This window comes from Lagenorhynchus albirostris, chromosome 7, assembly GCF_949774975.1.
Source record: "Lagenorhynchus albirostris chromosome 7, mLagAlb1.1, whole genome shotgun sequence".
NCBI lineage: Eukaryota > Metazoa > Chordata > Mammalia > Artiodactyla > Delphinidae > Lagenorhynchus > Lagenorhynchus albirostris.
Window position 1 is genome coordinate 69,884,346 of NC_083101.1, and position 18,559 is coordinate 69,902,904.

Here is an 18,559-nt window from a genome sequence, read left to right on the forward strand (position 1 = left end):
GAAAGAAATGCAGATTCTTGTAAGTGATAATCTGCTCAAGATAGGCAGATGTAGTTGAAAAACAAACGAAAAAAGTTAACTTATCTTAGGGAGCTCAGTGAGACATGGTACATTTTTTGACAACAAACTTGTATACAAGAAGCCTGGTAAAGGTTCTATAATGTTGCTCTGTGCCTGACATACTGCAGGCACAAAATAAGTTTCTTCATAGGCATGTGTATACAGCCGACTAGGAACCAACTCATTCTACTAAGGTTAACCTTTTAATTGAATGAAAATCTAAGACGAAGATAAGAATGTTTCCCGAAAAGCATACTGGAGTAAAATAAAACACATCTATACCGAACAGATGTGTTTTGAAGTGCTAGTTATTGGTTTTCATTCAAGTACCTTCTTAAAGGAAAATCTCATTGACTCTGATGATATTACTTGTGTGTTCTACTTGTATTCTTAGCTAGACTTCTGCTGAGTGATGAAATAAATTCTCCAAAGCAGTTTTGATTCAGTTCAGTTTTACTCTTTCTTTTTTCTCAGCACCAGAAGCACTGCTGATGTAATCAGTATTCCTTAGCTAGCGTAACTTGGAACTTCAGGCAATGCAACTTGGCATTTGAAACTCCAGAGACAGATAATTTAAAAAGTTATGTCTCATGCTTTCCAAATATCTAATGGTTCATATTTCATCTATATTAATTAGATTTCAGAAAGTAAGCCTTTGATGACACTGAACAAAATGAAATGAAGAATTGGTGGACATGGTTAAAAAAGATAGCCAAAGACATCAGCTTTGCAATCTGGGTAACACCCGATTAACTAGATGTTTACTGTCTCAGCTTCTTAATCTGGAGAACACGAACTTGAGGGAGAAAAGGAATTGCATTCTTATTTTCACCAATCTCTATCAGAATGTATTTCTTTCAATAATGAATACAGTCAACCAGCCACAGTAATAATAACAATTGGGACTCTGCCACCAAACGAAATCACAGATTTTTTAATGTTACAATTGTTGCACATATCTCAAATTATTGTGAATCATCATCTCTACTCCAAAATTACCAAAATTATAAATTTACTGTTTATTTTGGTTTTCTACCTCAAGAAGCAGGAAGATTCTTAAGGTAACCTGGTTTAAAAAGTTAAGTTATTACTTAGTAATGAAATTTTAATTTCTTATAATGACCCCATAAAGTTTAGTGTTTCTACTTCTTTCTCTTCATTTTAGTGAGATATATTTCATGTATAATCATATATTTCAGCAATGTAGGTAGCCATCTTTATTGGAAGGAAGCTAGACTAAGTCATCTAAAGTTTGCAAAGGGGTTCTGTTCTCTTTACCCACTAAAGCTTTCGTTTTTTTTAAATTTAGGCATGAAATAAGCAACATTAAAAGTGAAATAGACAACGGGGACCAAGATGGTGGAGTAAGAGGATGTGGAGCTCACCTCCCTCCACTAAAACACATCAAAAATACCTCTATATGTAGAACAATTCTCATGCAAAACTAACTGGAAACTGGCAGAAAAACTCCTATACAATCAAGGCTGCAAGAGATACTTACATAATTGGGTAGAATGGGAAGAAAAACATTGGGTTGAGACCTATGCCCCTGGGAGGGGACTAAGAGGAAAATGGAGATTACACAGGCAGACACTCACCTTTGGGAGTAAGATGGAAGAGCCACAACTGGGCGTCCCAATCCTGGGGTCCTACATGGAGGATACAAGCCCACTTGGCTGCTTGGAGAAATGCTAGGACAGATAGAAAAGCTGGAGAGGCCTAGACTCCACTCGTGAGGAGTGCACAGGGGCTGGCTTGCCAACAGACAGAGCTAAGAGAGGTCTGCCTTAGTAGTTGCGATCTCACCACACTCCCCAGTCCAAGCTGAGGGGGGAGTGTGGTGAGGTAGCACCCACTCCACAACACAACTTGGCACTGGATCTAGGGCAGCCAGTTCCTGGGAAAAGACTCAACCTAGGGATGCAGAAGTGAACTGGGGGGCATGGGATGAGGTCCAGGTGGTACAGCAGCAGCCATTGTTGGTGCTGACTCAAACAGCACCCCAGAAGCCCAGGCTTCTGACAGCAGTGCAGCTGCTAGAATTCCTGTGACCAAGACACCATGATTCCCAGTCCAGCTGAACAAATGCTCTGACACTGCCCACACCATGCCACAACATAGCACTAGATCTGGGACTACCACAAGAGGGGAAAAGATGCCACCTTGGGCTGTGTCTGAGCAGAGCCAGAGACACATACACAGGTAGTGCATTGTACCTCTGTATGCACATAAGCCCAACTTATTTCAGCACTCCCCTCCTTTGGGGCAAAGGCCCCAGTGGAGGGAGAAGGAAAAACACAACATTTAAAGAGAACAGAACCAGCTCAGGCCCAACCCTTAGGGCTTCTGCTGTAGCAACTTGGGAGCAGACCCTGCCCGTGATAGGCCAATGAGCAGAGAGGAAGTCCTGTCTTACACCCTGCACAGACTCTAGTTCCTTCAACACCAGCCACACACCCTACCAAGCTGATAGTGACAAGCACACCCTGAGGAAAGATGTGACTGGTGTCCACACCAAAGACACTGGGCACACACAGTCTATTTAGGGACACTCCCACATAAAAACGCCCCTTTAAGACCATAATATGTAAATGTTCCACCAAAATTCATAGAGACAGATAGCTAAGTGAAATGGAAGAGGAACTACACTCAATTGAAAAAGCCCTGAAAAAATAATGAAACAGAGATAATCAGTCTACCACAGTGAGTTGAAAACATTGGTAATAAAAATGATAACTGAATTAGGAAAGAGAATTGATCTAAGCACAGATCATTTTAACAAGGAACTAGAAACTACACAGAAGACCCAATCAAAAATCCAATCAAAAATAAATAATTCAATTACCTATTTTTGATAAAGCACTCTAGAAGCACTGAATCTCAGACTAAATGACACAAGAACGCATATGTGACCTGGAAGATAGAGTAATGGAAATCACCCAGTCAGAACAGCAGACAGAAAGACAAATGAAAAAAAACCAAAGCAACACACAAGATCTATGGGATAACATAAAAAGTGCCAACATTCACATTACAGAGGTTCCAGAAAAAGAAGAGAGAGAGAAGGGGATCAAAAACATATTTAAAGAAATTACTGCTGAAAACTTCCCAAACCTAAAGAAGGAAACAGATATCCTTGTACAGGAATCACAAAGGGTCCCAAACAAGAAGAACCCCAACAGACTCACACCAAGACATAATTAAAATGGCAAAAGTTAAAGGAAGAATTCTAAAGGCAGCAAGAGAAAAACAGAGTCATATACAAGGGAACCCCAATAAGGCTATCAGCTGATTTCTCTGCAGAAACTCTGTAGGCCAGAAGGGAGTGGCATGATACATTCAAAGCCCTGAAAGGGGAAAAACCTGCAACCTAGGATTCTCTACCCAGCAAGATTATCATTTAGAACAGGAGAGATGAAGAACTTCTCAGACAAGCAGAAATTAAAAGAATTCAGCAATACTAAACCCACCTTAAATGAAATGTGAAGGGTCTACTCTAAATGGAAAAGAAGTAAGAATATATAAGAAAAGGAAAATCCCAATAAGGAAGGCAAATATATAATAAGGACTGAAGATCACTTAAATAAGTCAGTATGTAGATTAAAAACTAAAAATTTGTAAAGGCAATTATAACTACAATAAACAGTAAAGGGATAAGCATGAAGATGTAAAATATGGCTTCAAAAACACAAAATGTGGGAGAGGGGAGTATAATATGTAGATCTTTTAGAATGTGTTTGAACTTAAATGACTATCAGTTTAAAGTAAGTAGATATAATTATGAGTCAACATAAATGAACCCATAGTACCCACAAATCAAAAACCTACCAAAGATACACAAAAACCAAACAGAAAGGAACTTAAGCACACTACAAAAGAAAATTATCCAACCACAATGGGAGAAACAAAAGGAAATGAACAGAGAAGAACTACAAAAACAACTGGAAAAAAGTAATAAAATGTCCATAAGTACATACCTATCAATAATTACTTTAAATGTCAATGGACTAAATGCTCTGATCAAAATACACAGGGTGGCTGAATGAATAAAAAATAAGACCTTTCTATATGCTGCCTACAAGAGACTCACTTCAGGGTGAAAGACACACGCAAACTCAAAGTGAGGGAATGAAAAAAGGTATTTCATGCAAACAGAAATGACAAGAAAGCAGGGGGAACAATACTCATACCAGACAAAATAGACTTTAAAACAAAGCTATAACAAAAGATCAAGAAGGGCATTATATAATGATAAAGGGATCAATACAGAAAGAGGATATTACATTCACTGACATATACGTACCCAATACAAGAGCACCTAAATATATAAAGTAAATACTAACAGACATAAAGGGAGAAATTAACAGTAACGCAATAATAGTAGGAGATTTTAATACCTCACTGACATCAATAAACAGATCATCCAGACAGAAAATCAATAAGGCAACAGAGGTCTTAAATGACACAATAGACTGTTGCACTTAACTGATATCTACAGGACATTACATCTGAAGAAAGTAGAACACATATTCTTTTCAAGTGCACAAGGAACAGTCCCCAGGATGGATCACATACTACATCACAAAACAAGCTTTAACAAATTTAAGAGAATAAAAATTATATCAAGCATTTTTTCTGACCACAACAGTATGAAACTAAAAATTAACTACAGAAAGAAAAATGAGAAAAGAACAAAGATGTGGAGACTAAACAACATGTTACTAAAAAACCAATGGGTCAACAATGAAATCAAAGAGGAAATCAGAAAATACTTTGAGACAAACATAAATGAAAACACAACTTTACAAAATCTATGGGATGCAGCAAAAGCAGATCTCAGAGGGAAGTTCATAACAATACAGGCCTTCCTCCAGAACTAAGGAAAATCTCAAATAAACAACCTAACCTGCCACCTAAAAGAATTAGAAAAAGAAGAACAAAGCCTAAAGTCAACAGAAGGAAGGAAATAATAAAGATCAGAGAGGAAATAAATAAAATAGAAGTTAAAAAAAATAGAAAAGATCAATTAAACCAAGAGCTGGTTTTGTGAAAAGATAAACAAAATTAATAAACCTTTAAGCCAGGCTCACCAAGAAGAAAAGACAGAGGACCTAATAAACAAAATAAAAAATGAAAGAGGAGAAATAACAGCCCATATCACAGACATACAAAAAAAATCATAAGAGAATACTATGAACAGTTATATGCCAACAAATTGGACAACCTAGGAGAAATGGACAAATTTCTAAAAACATACAGCTTGCCAAGACTGAGGCAAGGATAAACAGACAATCTGACAGACCTATCACTAGAAGTGAAATTGGATATGTAATTAAAAAAACCTCCCAGCAAACGAAAGTACAGGACCAGACCGTTTCCCAGGGGAATTTTACCAAACACATAAAGAAGAACTAATACTGCTCTTTCTCGAACTATTCCAAAAAATTGAAGAGGAGGGAACACTCTCAAATTCATTCTATGAGTCCATCATTACCTTGATATCAAAACCAAGGACACTACAAAAAGAAACAGAGAAAATTACAGGCCAATATATTTGATGAATATAGATGCAAAAATCCACAACAAAGCAGAATTAGCAAACCAAACCCAACAATACCTAGAAAGAATCATATACCATGATCAAGGTGGATTTTTCCAGGGTCACAAGGATGTTTCAACATATGCAAATCAATGTGACACACCATATTAAAAAAAAGGAAAGATAAAAATCACATGATCATCTCAATAGACACAGAAAAGGCATTTGACAAAATTCAACAACCATTCTCAATACACACTCTCACCAAAGTGGGTACAGAGGAAACATCTCAGCATAGTAAAGGTCATTTACAAGAAACCCACAGCCATTGTAATACTCAATGGTGAAAAGCTGCAAGTATTCCTTTTAAACTCAGGAACAAGAAAAGGATGCCCACTCTCATTGCTTCTATTTAACATAGTATTGGAATTCCTAGCCACAGCAATCAGACAAGAAAAAGAAATAAAAAGCAACCAAATTGTAAAGAAAGAAGTAAAACTGTCACTATTTATAGATGACATACTATATACATAGAAAACCCTTAAGTCTCCACCAAAAAACTGTTAGAATAAATGAATTCAGTAAAGTTGCAGGATACAAGATTAATATACAAAAATCTGTTGCTTTTCTATACACCAATAATGAACCATGAGAAAGAGAGCAAAAACAATAATCCTGTTTAAAATCGCATCAAAAAGAAAAACACCTAGGAATAAATTTAACCAAGGAGGTGAAAGACCTATACTCTGAAAACTATAAAATACTGATGAAGGAAAATGAAGATGATACAAAGAAATACAAAGATATCCTGTACTCTCACATTAGAAGAATTAATATTGTTAAAATGGCCATACCACCCAAAGCAATCTACAGATTTAATGTAATCCCTATCAAAATACCCATAACATTTTTCACGCAACTAGAACAAATAATCCTAAAATTAATATGGAACGACAAAAGACCCCAAATTGCCAAAGCAATATTGAGGAATAAAACAAAGCCGGAGGTATCACCCCACAGGACTTCGGACTATACTACAAAGGTCCAATAATCAAAACATCATGGGGGACGAGGGGAAGATGGTGGAAGAGTAAGACGCAGAGATCACCTTCCCCTCCACAGATACACCGGAAATACATCTACACTTGGAACTCCTACAGAACACCTACTGAACGCTGGCAGAAGACCTCAGACCTCCCAAAAGGCAAGAAAGTCCCCACGTACCTGGGTAGGGCAAAAGGAAAAAGAATAAACAGAGACAAAAGGGTAGGGGTGGGACCTGCACCAGTGGGAGGGAGCTGTGAAGAAGGAAAGGTTTCCACACACTAGGAAGCCCCTTCGCAGGCAGAGACTGCAGGTGGCGGAGAGGGAAAGCTTCGGAGCCATGGAGGAGAGCACAGCAACAGGGGTGCGGAGGGCAAAGCGGAGAGATTCCCGCACAGAGGATCAGTGCTGACCGGCACTCACCAGCCCGAGAGGCTTCTCTGCTCACCCTCTGGGGTGGGAGGGTCTGGGAGCTGAGGCTCGGGCTTCTGTCAGAGTGCAGGGAGAGGACTGGGGTTGGCGGTGTGAACACAGCCTGCAGAGGGTTAGTGCACCACGGCTAGCCAGAAGGGAGTCTGGGGAAAAGTCTGGACCTGCCAAAGAGGCAAGAGACTTTTTCTTCCCTCCTTGTTTCCTGGTGTGCAAGGAGAGGGGATTAAGAGTGCTGCTTAAAGGAGCTCCAGAGACGGGCGCAAGCCGCGGCTAAAAGTGCGGACCTCAGAGATGGGCACAGGACGCTAAGGCTGCTGCTGCCTCCACCAAGAAGCCTGTGTGCGAGCACAGGTCACTCTCCACACCTCCCTTCCGGGAAGCCTGTGCATCCTGCCACTGCCAGGGTCCCGGGATCCAGGGACAACTTCCCCGGGAGAAGGGGAAGCACAGCGCGCCTCAGGCTGGTGCAACGTCATGTTGGCCTCTGCCGCCGCAGGCTCACCCCGCACTCCGTACCCCTCCCTCCCCCTGGCCTGAGTGAGCCAGAGTCCCCAAAGAAGCTGCTCCTTTAACCCCATCCTGTCTGAGCGAAGAACAGACACCCTCCAGAGACCTACATGCACACACAGGCAGGGCCAAATCCAAAGCTGAGCCCCAGGAGCTGTGAGAACAAAGAAGAGAAAGGGAAATCTCTCCCAGCAGCCTCAGAAGCAGCGGATTAAAGCTCCACAATCAACTTGATGTACCCTGCATCTGTGGAATACATGAATAGACAACGAATCATCCAAAATTGAGGAGGTGGACTTTGAGAGCAAGATTTATTATTTTTTCCCCTTCTTCTCTTTTTGTGAGTGTGTATGTGTATGCTTCTGTGTGAGATTTTGTCTGTATAGCTTTGCTTCCACCATTTGTCCTAGGATTCGATCCATCCGTTTTTTTGTTTTTGTTTTTTTGGGTTTTTTTGTTTGTTTTTTCTTTAAAAAAAATGTTTTTCTTAATTCTTTTTTTTATTTTAATAACTTTATTTTATCTTCATTTTATCTTTTACTTTTTTTTCTTTCTTTCTTTCCTTCCCTCCTTCCTTCCTCCCTCCCTCCCTCTCTTTCTTTCTCTCTCTCTCTCTCTCTCTTTCTTTCTTCCTTTCTACTTTTTCTCCCTTTTATTCTGAGCCATGTGGATGAAAGACTCTTGGTGCTGCAGCCAGGAGTCAGTGCTGTGCCTCTGACGTGGGAGAGCCAACTTCAGGACACTGGTCAACAAGAGACCTCCCAGCTCCACATAATATCAAACAGCGAAAATCTCCCAGAGATCTCCATCTCAACACCAGTACCCAGCTTCACTCAACGACCAGCAAGCTACAGTGCTGGACACCCTATGCCAAACAACTAGCAAGACAGGAACACAACCCCACCCATTAGCAGAGAGGCTGCCTAAAATCATAATAAGTTCACAGACACCCTAAAACACACCACCAGACGTGGACCTGCCCACCAGAAACACAAGATCCAGCCTCATCCACCAGAACACAGGCACTAGTCCCCTCCACCAGGAAGCCTACACAACCCACTGAACCAACCTTAGCCATTGGGGACAGACACCACAAACAACGGGAACTATGAACCTGCAGCCTGAAAAAAGGAGACCCCAAACACAGTAAGATAAGCAAAATGAGAAGACAGAAAAACACACAGCAGATGAAGGAGCAAGATAAAAACCCACCAAACCTAACAAATGAAGAGCAAATAGACAGTCTACTGGAAAAAGAATTCAGAATAATGATAATAAAGATGATCCAAAATCTTGGAAATAGAAGAGAGGAAATGCAAGAAACATTTAACAAGGACATACAAGAACTAAAGATGAAACAAGCAATGATGAACACCACAATAAATGAAATGAAAAATACTCTAGATGGGATCAATAGCAGAATAACTGAGGCGGAAGAACAGATAAGTGACCTGGAAGATAAAATAGTGGAAATAACTACTGCAGAGCAGAATAAAGAAAAAAGAATGAAAAGAACTGAGGACAGTCTCAGAGACCTCTGGGACAACATTAAACGCACCAACATTCGAATTATAAGGGTTCCAGAAGAAGAAGAGAAACAGAAAGGGACTGAGAAAATATTTGAAGAGATTATAGCTGAAAACTTCCCTAATATGGGAAAGGAAATAGTTAATCAAGTCCAGGAAGCACAGAGAGTCCCATACAGGATAAATCCAAGGAGAAATATACCAAGACACATACTAATCAAACTGTCAAAAATTAAATAAAAAGAAAACATATTAAAAGCAGCAAGAGAAAAACAACAAATAACATACAAGGGAATCCCCATAAGGTTAACAGCTGATCTTTCAGCAGAAACTCTGCAAGCCAGAAGGGACTGGCAGGACATATTTAAAGTGATGAAGGAGAAAAACCTGCAACCAAGATTACTCTACCCAGCAAGGATCTCATTCAGATTTGATGGAGAAATTAAAACCTTTACAGACAAGCAAAAGCTGAGAGAGTTCAGCACCACCAAACCAGCTTTACAACAAATGCTAAAGGAACTTCTCAAGGCAAACAACACAAGAGAAAGAAAAGACCTACAATAACGAACCCAAAACAATTAAGAAAATTGGAATAGGAACATACATATCGATAATTACCTTAAATGTAAATGGACTAAATGCTCCCACCAAAAGACACAGATTGGCTGAATGCATACAAAAACAAGACCCATATATATGCTGTCTACAAGAGACCCACTTCAGACCTAGAAACACAAACAGACTGAAAGTGAGGGGATGGAAAAAGATAATCCATGCAATTGGAAACCAAAAGAAAGCTGGAGTAGCAATTCTCATATCAGACAAAATAGACTTTAAAATAAAGACTATTATAAGAGACAAAGACACTACATAATGATCAAGGGATCGATCCAAGAAGAAGATATAACAATTGTAAATATTTATGCACCCAATATAGGGGCACCTCAATACATAAGGCAAATACTAACAGCCAGAAAAGGGGAAATCGACAGTAACACATTCATAATAGGGGACTTTAACACCCCACTTTCACCAATGGACAGATCATCCAAAATGAAAATAAATAAGGAAACACAAGCTTTAAATGATACATTAAACAAGACGGACTTAATTGATATATAGTTATAGGACATTCCATCCAAAAACAACAGAATACACATTTTTCTCAAGTGCTCATGGAACATTCTCCAGGATAGATCATATCTTGGGTCACAAATCAAGCCTTGGTAAATTTAAGAAAATTGAAATTGTATAAAGTATCTTTTCCAACCACAACGCTAGGAGACTAGATATCAATTACAGGAAAAGATCTGTAAAAAACACAAACACTCACATGGAGGATAAACAATACACTACTTAATAACGAAGTGATCACTGAAGAAATCAATGAGGAAATTAAAAAATACCTAGAAACAAATGACAATGGAGACACGACGACCCAAAACCTATGGGATGCAGCAAAAGCAGTTCTAAGAGGGAAGTTTATAGCAATACAATCCTACCTTAAGAAACAGGAAACATCTCGAATAAACAACCTAACCTTGCACCTAAAGCAATTAGAGAAAGAAGAACAAAAAACCCCCAAAGTTAGCAGAAGGAAAGAAACCATAAAGATCAGATCAGAAATAAATGAAAAAGAAATGAAGGAAACGATAGCAAAGATCAATAAGACTAAAAGCTGGTTCTTTGAGAAGATAAACAAAATTGATAAACCATTAGCCAGACTCATCAAGAAAAAAAGGGAGAAGACTCAAATCAATACAATTAGAAGTGAAAAAGGAGAAGTAACAACTGACACTGCAGAAATACAAAAAATCATGAGAGATTACTACAAGCAACTCTATGACAATAAAATGGACAACCTGGAAGAAATGGACAAATTCTTAAAAATGCACAACCTGCCAAGACTGAATCAGGAAGAAATAGAAAATATGAACAGATCAATCACAAGCACTGAAATTAAGACTGTGATTAAAAATCTTCCAACAAACAAAAGCCCAGGACCAGATGGCTTCACAGGCCAATTCTATCAAACATTTAGACAAGAGCTAACACCTATCCTTCTCAAACTCTTCCAAAATATAGCAGAGGGAGGAACACTCCCAAATGCTTTCTATGAGGCCACCATCACCCTGATACCAAAACCAGACAAGGACGTCACAAAGAAAGAAAACTACAGGCCAATATCACTGATGAACATAGATGCAAAAATCCTTAACAAAATACTAGCAAACAGAATCAAACAGCACATTAAAAGGATCATACACCATGATCCAATGGGGTTTACTCCAGGAATGCAAGGATTCTGCAATATACGCAAATCAATCGACCTAATACACCATATTAACAAATTGAAGGAGCAAAACCATATGATCATCTCAATAGATGCAGAGAAAGCTTTCAACAAAATTCAACACCCATTTATGATAAAAACCCTGCAGAAAGTAGGCATAGAGGGAACTTTCCTCAACATAATAAAGGCCATATATGACAAACCCACAGCCAACATCGTCCTCAATGGTGAAAAACTGAAAGCATTTCCACTAAGATCAGGAACAAGACAAGGTTGTCCACTCTCACCACTCTTATTCAACATAGTTTTGGAAGTTTTAGCCACAGCAATCAGAGAAGAAAAGGAAATAAAAGGAATCCAAATCGGAAGAGAAGAAGTAAAGCTGTCACTGTTTGCAGATGACATGATACTATACATAGAGAATCCTAAAGATGCTACCAGAAAACTACTAGAGCTAATCAATGAATTTGGTAAAGTAGCAGGATACAAAATTAATGCACAGAAATCTCTGGCATTCCTATACACTAATGATGAAAACTCTGAAAGTGAAATCAAGAAAACACTCCCATTTACCACTGCAACAAAATGAATAAAATATCTAGGAATAAACCTACCTAAGGAGACAAAAGACCTCTATGCAGAAAATTATAAGACACTGATTAAAGAAATTAAATATGATACAAATAGATGGAGAGATATACCATGTTCTTGGAAGAATCAACATTGTGAAAATGACCCTACTACCCAAAGCAATCTACAGATTCAATGCAATCCCTATCAAACTACCACTGGCATTTTTCACAGAACTAGAACAAAAAATTTCACAATTTGTATGGAAACACAAAAGACCAAGAATAGCCAAAGCAATCTTGAGAACGAAAAACGGAGCTGGAGGAATCAGGCTCCCTGACTTCAGACTATACTACAAAGCTACAGTAATCAAGACAGTATGGTACTGGCACAAAAACAGAAAGATAGATCAATGGAACAGAATAGAAAGCCCAGAGATAAACCCATGCATATATGGTCACCTTATCTTTGATAAAGGAGGTAGGAATGTACAGTGGAGAAAGGACAACCTCTTCAATAAGTGGTGCTGGGATAACTGGACAGGTACATGTAAAAGTATGAGATTAGATCACTCCCTAACACCATACACAAAAATAAGCTCAAAATGGATTAAAGACCTAAATGTAAGGCCAGAAACTATCAAACTCTTAGAGGAAAACATACGCAGAACACTCTATGACATAAATCACAGCAAGATCCTTTTTGACCCACCTCCTAGAGAAAGGGAAATAAAAACAAAAATAAACAAATGGGACCTAATGAAACTTAAAAGCTTTTGCACAGAAACGGAAACCATAAACAAGACCAAAAGACAACCCTCAGAATGGGAGAAAATATTTGCAAGTAAAGCAACTGACAAAGGATTAATCTCCAAAATGTATAAGTATGCTCAACATCATTAATCATTAATGCTCAACATCATTAATCATTAGAGAAATGCAAATCAAAACTACAATGAGATATCATCTTACACCAGTAAGAATGGCCATCATCAAAAACTCTAGAAACAATAAATGCTGGAGAGGGTGTGGAGAAAAGGGAACACTCCTGCACTGCTGGTGGGAATGTGAATTGGTACAGCCACTATGGAGAACATTATGGAGGTTCCTTAAAAAACTACAAATAGAACTACCATATGACCCAGCAATCCCACTACTGGGCATATCCCCTGAGAAAACCATAATTCAAAAAGAGTCACATACCAAAATGTTCATTGCAGCTCTATTTACAACAGCCCGGAGATGGAAACAACCTAAGTGTCCATCATGGGATGAATGGATAAAGAAGATGTGGCACATATATACAATGGAATATTACTCAGCCATAAAAGGAAACGAAATTGAGCTATTTGTAATGAGGTGGTTGGACCTAGAGTCTGTCATACAGAGTGAATTAAGTCAGAAAGAGAAAGACAAATACCATATGCTAACACATATATATGGAATTTAAGAAGAGAAAAATAATGTCATGAAGAACACAGGGGTAAGACAGGAATAAAGACACAGACCTACTAGAGAATGAACTTAAGGATATGGGGAGGCGGAAGGGTAACCTGTGACAAAGCAGGAGAGAGGCATGGACATACATACACTACCAAACATAAAATAGATAGCTAGTGGAAAGCAGCCCCATAGCACAGGGAGATCAGCTCGGTGCTTTGTGACCACCTAGAGGGGTGGGATAGGGAGGTTGGGAGGGAGGGAGATGCAAGAGGGAAGAAATATGGGAACATATGTATATGTATAACTGATTCACTTTGTTATAAAGCAGAAACTAACACACCATTGTAAAGCAATTATACCCCAATAAAGATGTAAAAAAAAAAAAAACTCATGGTACTGGCACAAAAATGACACACAGATCAATGGACAGAACAGAGAACCCAGACATAAACCCATGCAGTTATGGTCAATTAATCTATGACAAAGGAGGCAAGAATATACAGTGGAGAAAAGACACTCTCTTTAATAAGTGGTGCTGGAGAAAATGGACAGCTACATGTAAAACAATGAGATTAGAACATTTCCTCACACCATTACAAAAATAAGCTCAAAATGGATTAAAGACCTAAACGTAAGACTGGAAACCATAAAACTCCTAGAAGAAAACATAGGCGGAACACTCTTTGACATAAATCATAGCAATATTTTTTGCTTTCTCCTAAAGCAAAGAAAACAAAAGCAAAAATAAACAAATGGGACCTAATTAAACTTAAAGGCTTTTGCACAGGAAAGGAAACCATCAACAAAATGAAAAGACAACCTACTCAATGGGAGGAAATATTTGCAAATGATGTGACTGACAAGGGGTCAATATCCAAAATATACAAACAGCTCATACAACTCAACATCCCAAAAAACAATCCAATCAAAAAATTGGCAGGACTTGAATAGAGGTTTTTCTAAGAAGACATACAGATGACTAACAGGCACACGAAAAGATGCTCAACATCACTACTTATTAGAGAAATGCAAATCAAAACCACAATGAGACATCACCTCACACCAGTCAGAATGGTCATCATCAAAAAGTCTACAAGTAACAAATGTTGGCAAGGATGTGGAGAAAAGGGAACCCCTCAAACACTATTGGTAGGAATGCAAATTGGTGCAGCCACTATAGAAAAGAGTATGGAGGTTCCTTAGAAAAATTAAAAATAGAACTACCACATGACCCAGCAATTCCACTCTTGTGTATATATCCAGAAAAAACGAAAACACTAAATCGAAAAAATACATGCACCCCAATGTTCATAGCAGGCAGCACTATTTACAATAGCCAAGACATGGAAGCAACCCAAATGCCCACCAACAAATGATTAAGAAGATGCACTATACATATAAAATGGACTATTACTTAACCATAAAAGAATGAAATTCTACCACTTGCAGCAACGTGTATGGACCTGGAGAATATTATACTTACTGACGTAAGTCAGACAGAGAAAGACAAACACTATGATATCACTTATATGTGGAATCTAACAAATAATACAAATGAATGTATATGCAAAACAGAAATAGACTCACAGGCATAGGAAACAAACTTGTGGTTACCAAAGAGGAGAGGCATGGAAGAAGGGACAAATTAAGGGTATGGGATTAACAGATACAAACTACTATATATAAAATAGTTAAGCAAAAAGGATATACTCTATAGCACAGGGAATTATACCCATTATCTTATAACAAGCTATAATGGCATATAATCTTCAAAAATACTGAATCACTATGCTGTACACTTGAACTAACATAATATTGTAAGTCAACTATACTTCAATAAAAACAAAAGCAAAATAAAATGTACAGCTTAAAAGGATGATTTTAATACTTATTTTAAAGTTCCAAATATATTAACTTTATAAAGATATCAACTATCTTTATTAATACTCAATTGTTTCTTTTCATATATTTTATTTAGTGGAAATAAGATTACCCATCTTTTATAATTACATTTCCATTACCTGGTTCTTATTGTCACAAAATATTTAGTACCCTTTTTATATACTTACTGGATAATGAGATTCTATAATTCTCTCAAGAAAAGTGAATGATATACTGAAGGTACAGAAATTATTCTATTAGTCAATTATTCACATATATTTTAGAACTTCAAAGGAAGGAGCATTTTTCAAAAGTAGAAGTGATGACTTATATATGATTTATAGCAATTAGCAATAATAATTCAGTAATAAATAATCTGAAGCATCACTGGTTCTCAATTTTCTTGCCTTATTTAAATGATTTACTATATTTTTGTACCTTTTATCTCCTTTAAGGTATGTATATGGCTTGATTAGATTTTTTTAAAAAGGAATATGGGGCATTATTTGTGAAAACGAAGGTCTATTCTGTTTTCCTCAGGGCTCTCTTTTAAACCATCAAAGTCCAAATAACTTGTGTAGTATTAACAAATACTCTTTCAGGGTTTGGAAAAATGTTTAAATTTCTAAGTGTGTCTAATGTTTAAGGTGGGTCTGGGGACAGGGACATCTGTCTATAAAATAAGTTATTCTAGAAAAATACAGAACATATTACACATCACTCCCCTCCCACAGATCAGCTGCTGCTTGGGAACTCAGAAGTGAAAAGAAATATATGTAAATAGAGGTAATTTAGGTTAACAACTTTGGTTTCTTGGTTTAACAGAATCTACTCCAGTTAAAATCCTATTTCTCATTAACCTTACAGGAAAATAATCAGGTTTCACACAATATAAACTTAACTTGTGTAAAATTCACAGCTTTGGTGAAACAGGTCATGAAGAGTATTCATATTAAAAACAACATGTAAGAAACACAGACTGCTGTATATGTCAAGAGTTTTGGGGAGGAGAGCAATTATTGCATGTCATGGATTTTTATGAAATACTAGGTATTTTTCCACCTGTGTTGTGTTTACTGCAGCTGAATCCACAGCCTCTCCTTTATTATGTCACATCAGAGTGCCATGCTTCACATTTTCTTCTTTTTAATGGGAAAGACTCTGACGACATCTCTTCTTTCTGAGTAAAGATGACTATAGGTAAAATACATACCTGATGTGGAGAAAGAAATGGCAAAAATTAAGACTGATTAAACATCTCTGTGGAAAGAACCATGGTTTTGAAATACAGAGTGCTGCCTGGAGTCCAGGGAGAAGGCACTTGCAAAGGAAACTCAAAGAAGGAATACTTAAAGAGTGTCCAGATTTTCTGCAGAAGGAGAAGTAAAGCAAACTCCTCCACCTTACTGTTCTGTTTATTGCAAGGAAGGAACTTTTCTTTAGCTCTCTCCACTTCCCCTAAAGTTTTACATTTGTCTTCTCTTTTATGTGTTGTTCTTACATACCTGATAGTTGTTATCTTCTAGAGGTAATAATTACCTTAAGGACTTGTGAAGGTTAGAGCTGGAGAAACTAAAATTTAACAACAGAAGTCTGTTTCCCAATTTTCTGGACAAATTAATTAATTGATTAGATTTTCTCAACTGTAAGTTTTTGTCCTATATATTTTTCTTGAGCCTTTAGCACCTACTCCCACTTGCCTGCTAGAAAATGCTAGCACATAAGGGCAAGCAAACAGGAAACAAAACAGATATAAATGGGAAATCCAGAAATAGCCAAGTTCACTTAGTTTAACATCTAGATTTTCTTTGTAGATGCTTGTGTTTGTCGTGAAAACTTTTATATTTCATACACAAAGCAGTTACATTTTCTGCTAGTAAAACTGTTTTTGTTCATACACTGCAAACAGTGATATATTTGATCTCATGATGACCTGCAAAAAGCATTATAACTTCTAAATATTTTACTAACAAGGTCTAGTTCGTCATGTCAGCCTTCTTTTTCAATCTCTCCCATGTTTATAGACCTTTCTACTAAGGTAGATGGCAGCACAAACCAAAAAGCACAGAAAGAATGCAAAAACGAAACAAAACAGAAAAGCCACTTACCTATAAGGAGCATCATGAGATATATTTTCAGCACATATGGGAAATAGATGGATAAGTCAAAGGGCAGCTTTGTGGAGTAAGTGCCAAATGATTCAAAATAAGGCAGTGACTGATAGATGGCAAATGCTGTTTAAAGAAAAAAGGAATCATGAAGGTTTCCCTCCTTAACTTGCAACAGAGATGTGTATATATGTATGCATAGTTGAAGGATATTCTGAATTTGATAACGACCATTTTGTGATAATTGCTGAATCCTTTTGCCAAAGCTATAGTTTGATATAGAAATCCGCTGATCAGATTGGCAAGGCCATTATAGCAGTGTGATTTGTTGAATTTTGTCCATTTTTTACTTTATTATGCCTACACAAAAATAGTTTACAGTGTTTCTTTTTTTTACTGAGGTATAGTTGATGTACAATATAAGCTTCCAGTGTACAACAGAGTGATTCACAATTTTTAAAGGCTATACTCCATTTATAGTTAATATAAAATATCGGCTATATTCCCTGTCCTGTATAATATATCCTTGCAGCTTATTTATTTTATACATAGTAGTTTGTACCAAAAATTGTATCTCAAAATACCTGTCCTCTTAGCCACAAGTAGGGGTTACAGACGAATGAACATGGAAAATGCTTCATTATATTCTCCTCTTGGAGTTTCATAACACGCATTGGTATAGCAGAGATTCTGTCAAGTTCTGCAATAAAGAAACTGGTTTCACCCATTTCCTCAGCTTAACTGGTCTTGGAATAGCTCTTTCTTCCTCCCCATCCCAGCAGTACTTAATAAAAATTCTGAGGAATCATGTGAGAAATGCTGGCCTAAATTATTTTGAGGGAGGAGGCTCATGTCAAATAAAAAGAGATGGACATTCTATGAAATTGTGTCCCATGTATAGACTTTGTATAACATTTCATGGAATAAAATGATAATGTACTATGGTTATATGAGATGTTCTCATCAGGGTAACTGAGCGAAGGTACATGGAAACAATGCACTGTTTTTGCAACTTATCGTGAGTCTAAAATTATTATTTTTTAATTTCTTTTTTTAAAAAGACAGAGGAAAACTCAGGCACCCACAGCTGTTAGAACCAGACAGTGGAATCGGCACAGAGTCTGCAACTGACACTAAAGCATGCCATCTAAGATTTC

At 37.5% G+C, this 18,559-nt stretch overlaps 1 protein-coding gene across 4 annotated transcripts in view; it reads right to left on the reverse strand.

Annotated features, from left to right (window-relative positions):
• The window catches only part of HACD4 (3-hydroxyacyl-CoA dehydratase 4), an 807,943-nt gene that overhangs the window by 769,972 nt on the left and 19,412 nt on the right, over positions 1-18,559 (reverse strand). The window contains exons 6-7 of one of the 4 annotated variants that reach the window (XM_060155134.1): positions 17,403-17,528; positions 15,339-16,507 (exon numbers count right to left, since the gene is read on the reverse strand). The exons of 2 other annotated variants lie outside the window; for them this stretch is intronic. In XM_060155134.1, the coding sequence (XP_060011117.1) occupies positions 16,425-16,507; positions 17,403-17,528 (209 nt within the window). In that variant the 3' untranslated portion in view covers positions 15,339-16,424. Of the gene's footprint in view, positions 1-15,338; positions 16,508-17,402; positions 17,529-18,559 lie in introns of those variants that run through there. One more of the 4 variants, XM_060155136.1, reaches the window with a different exon arrangement.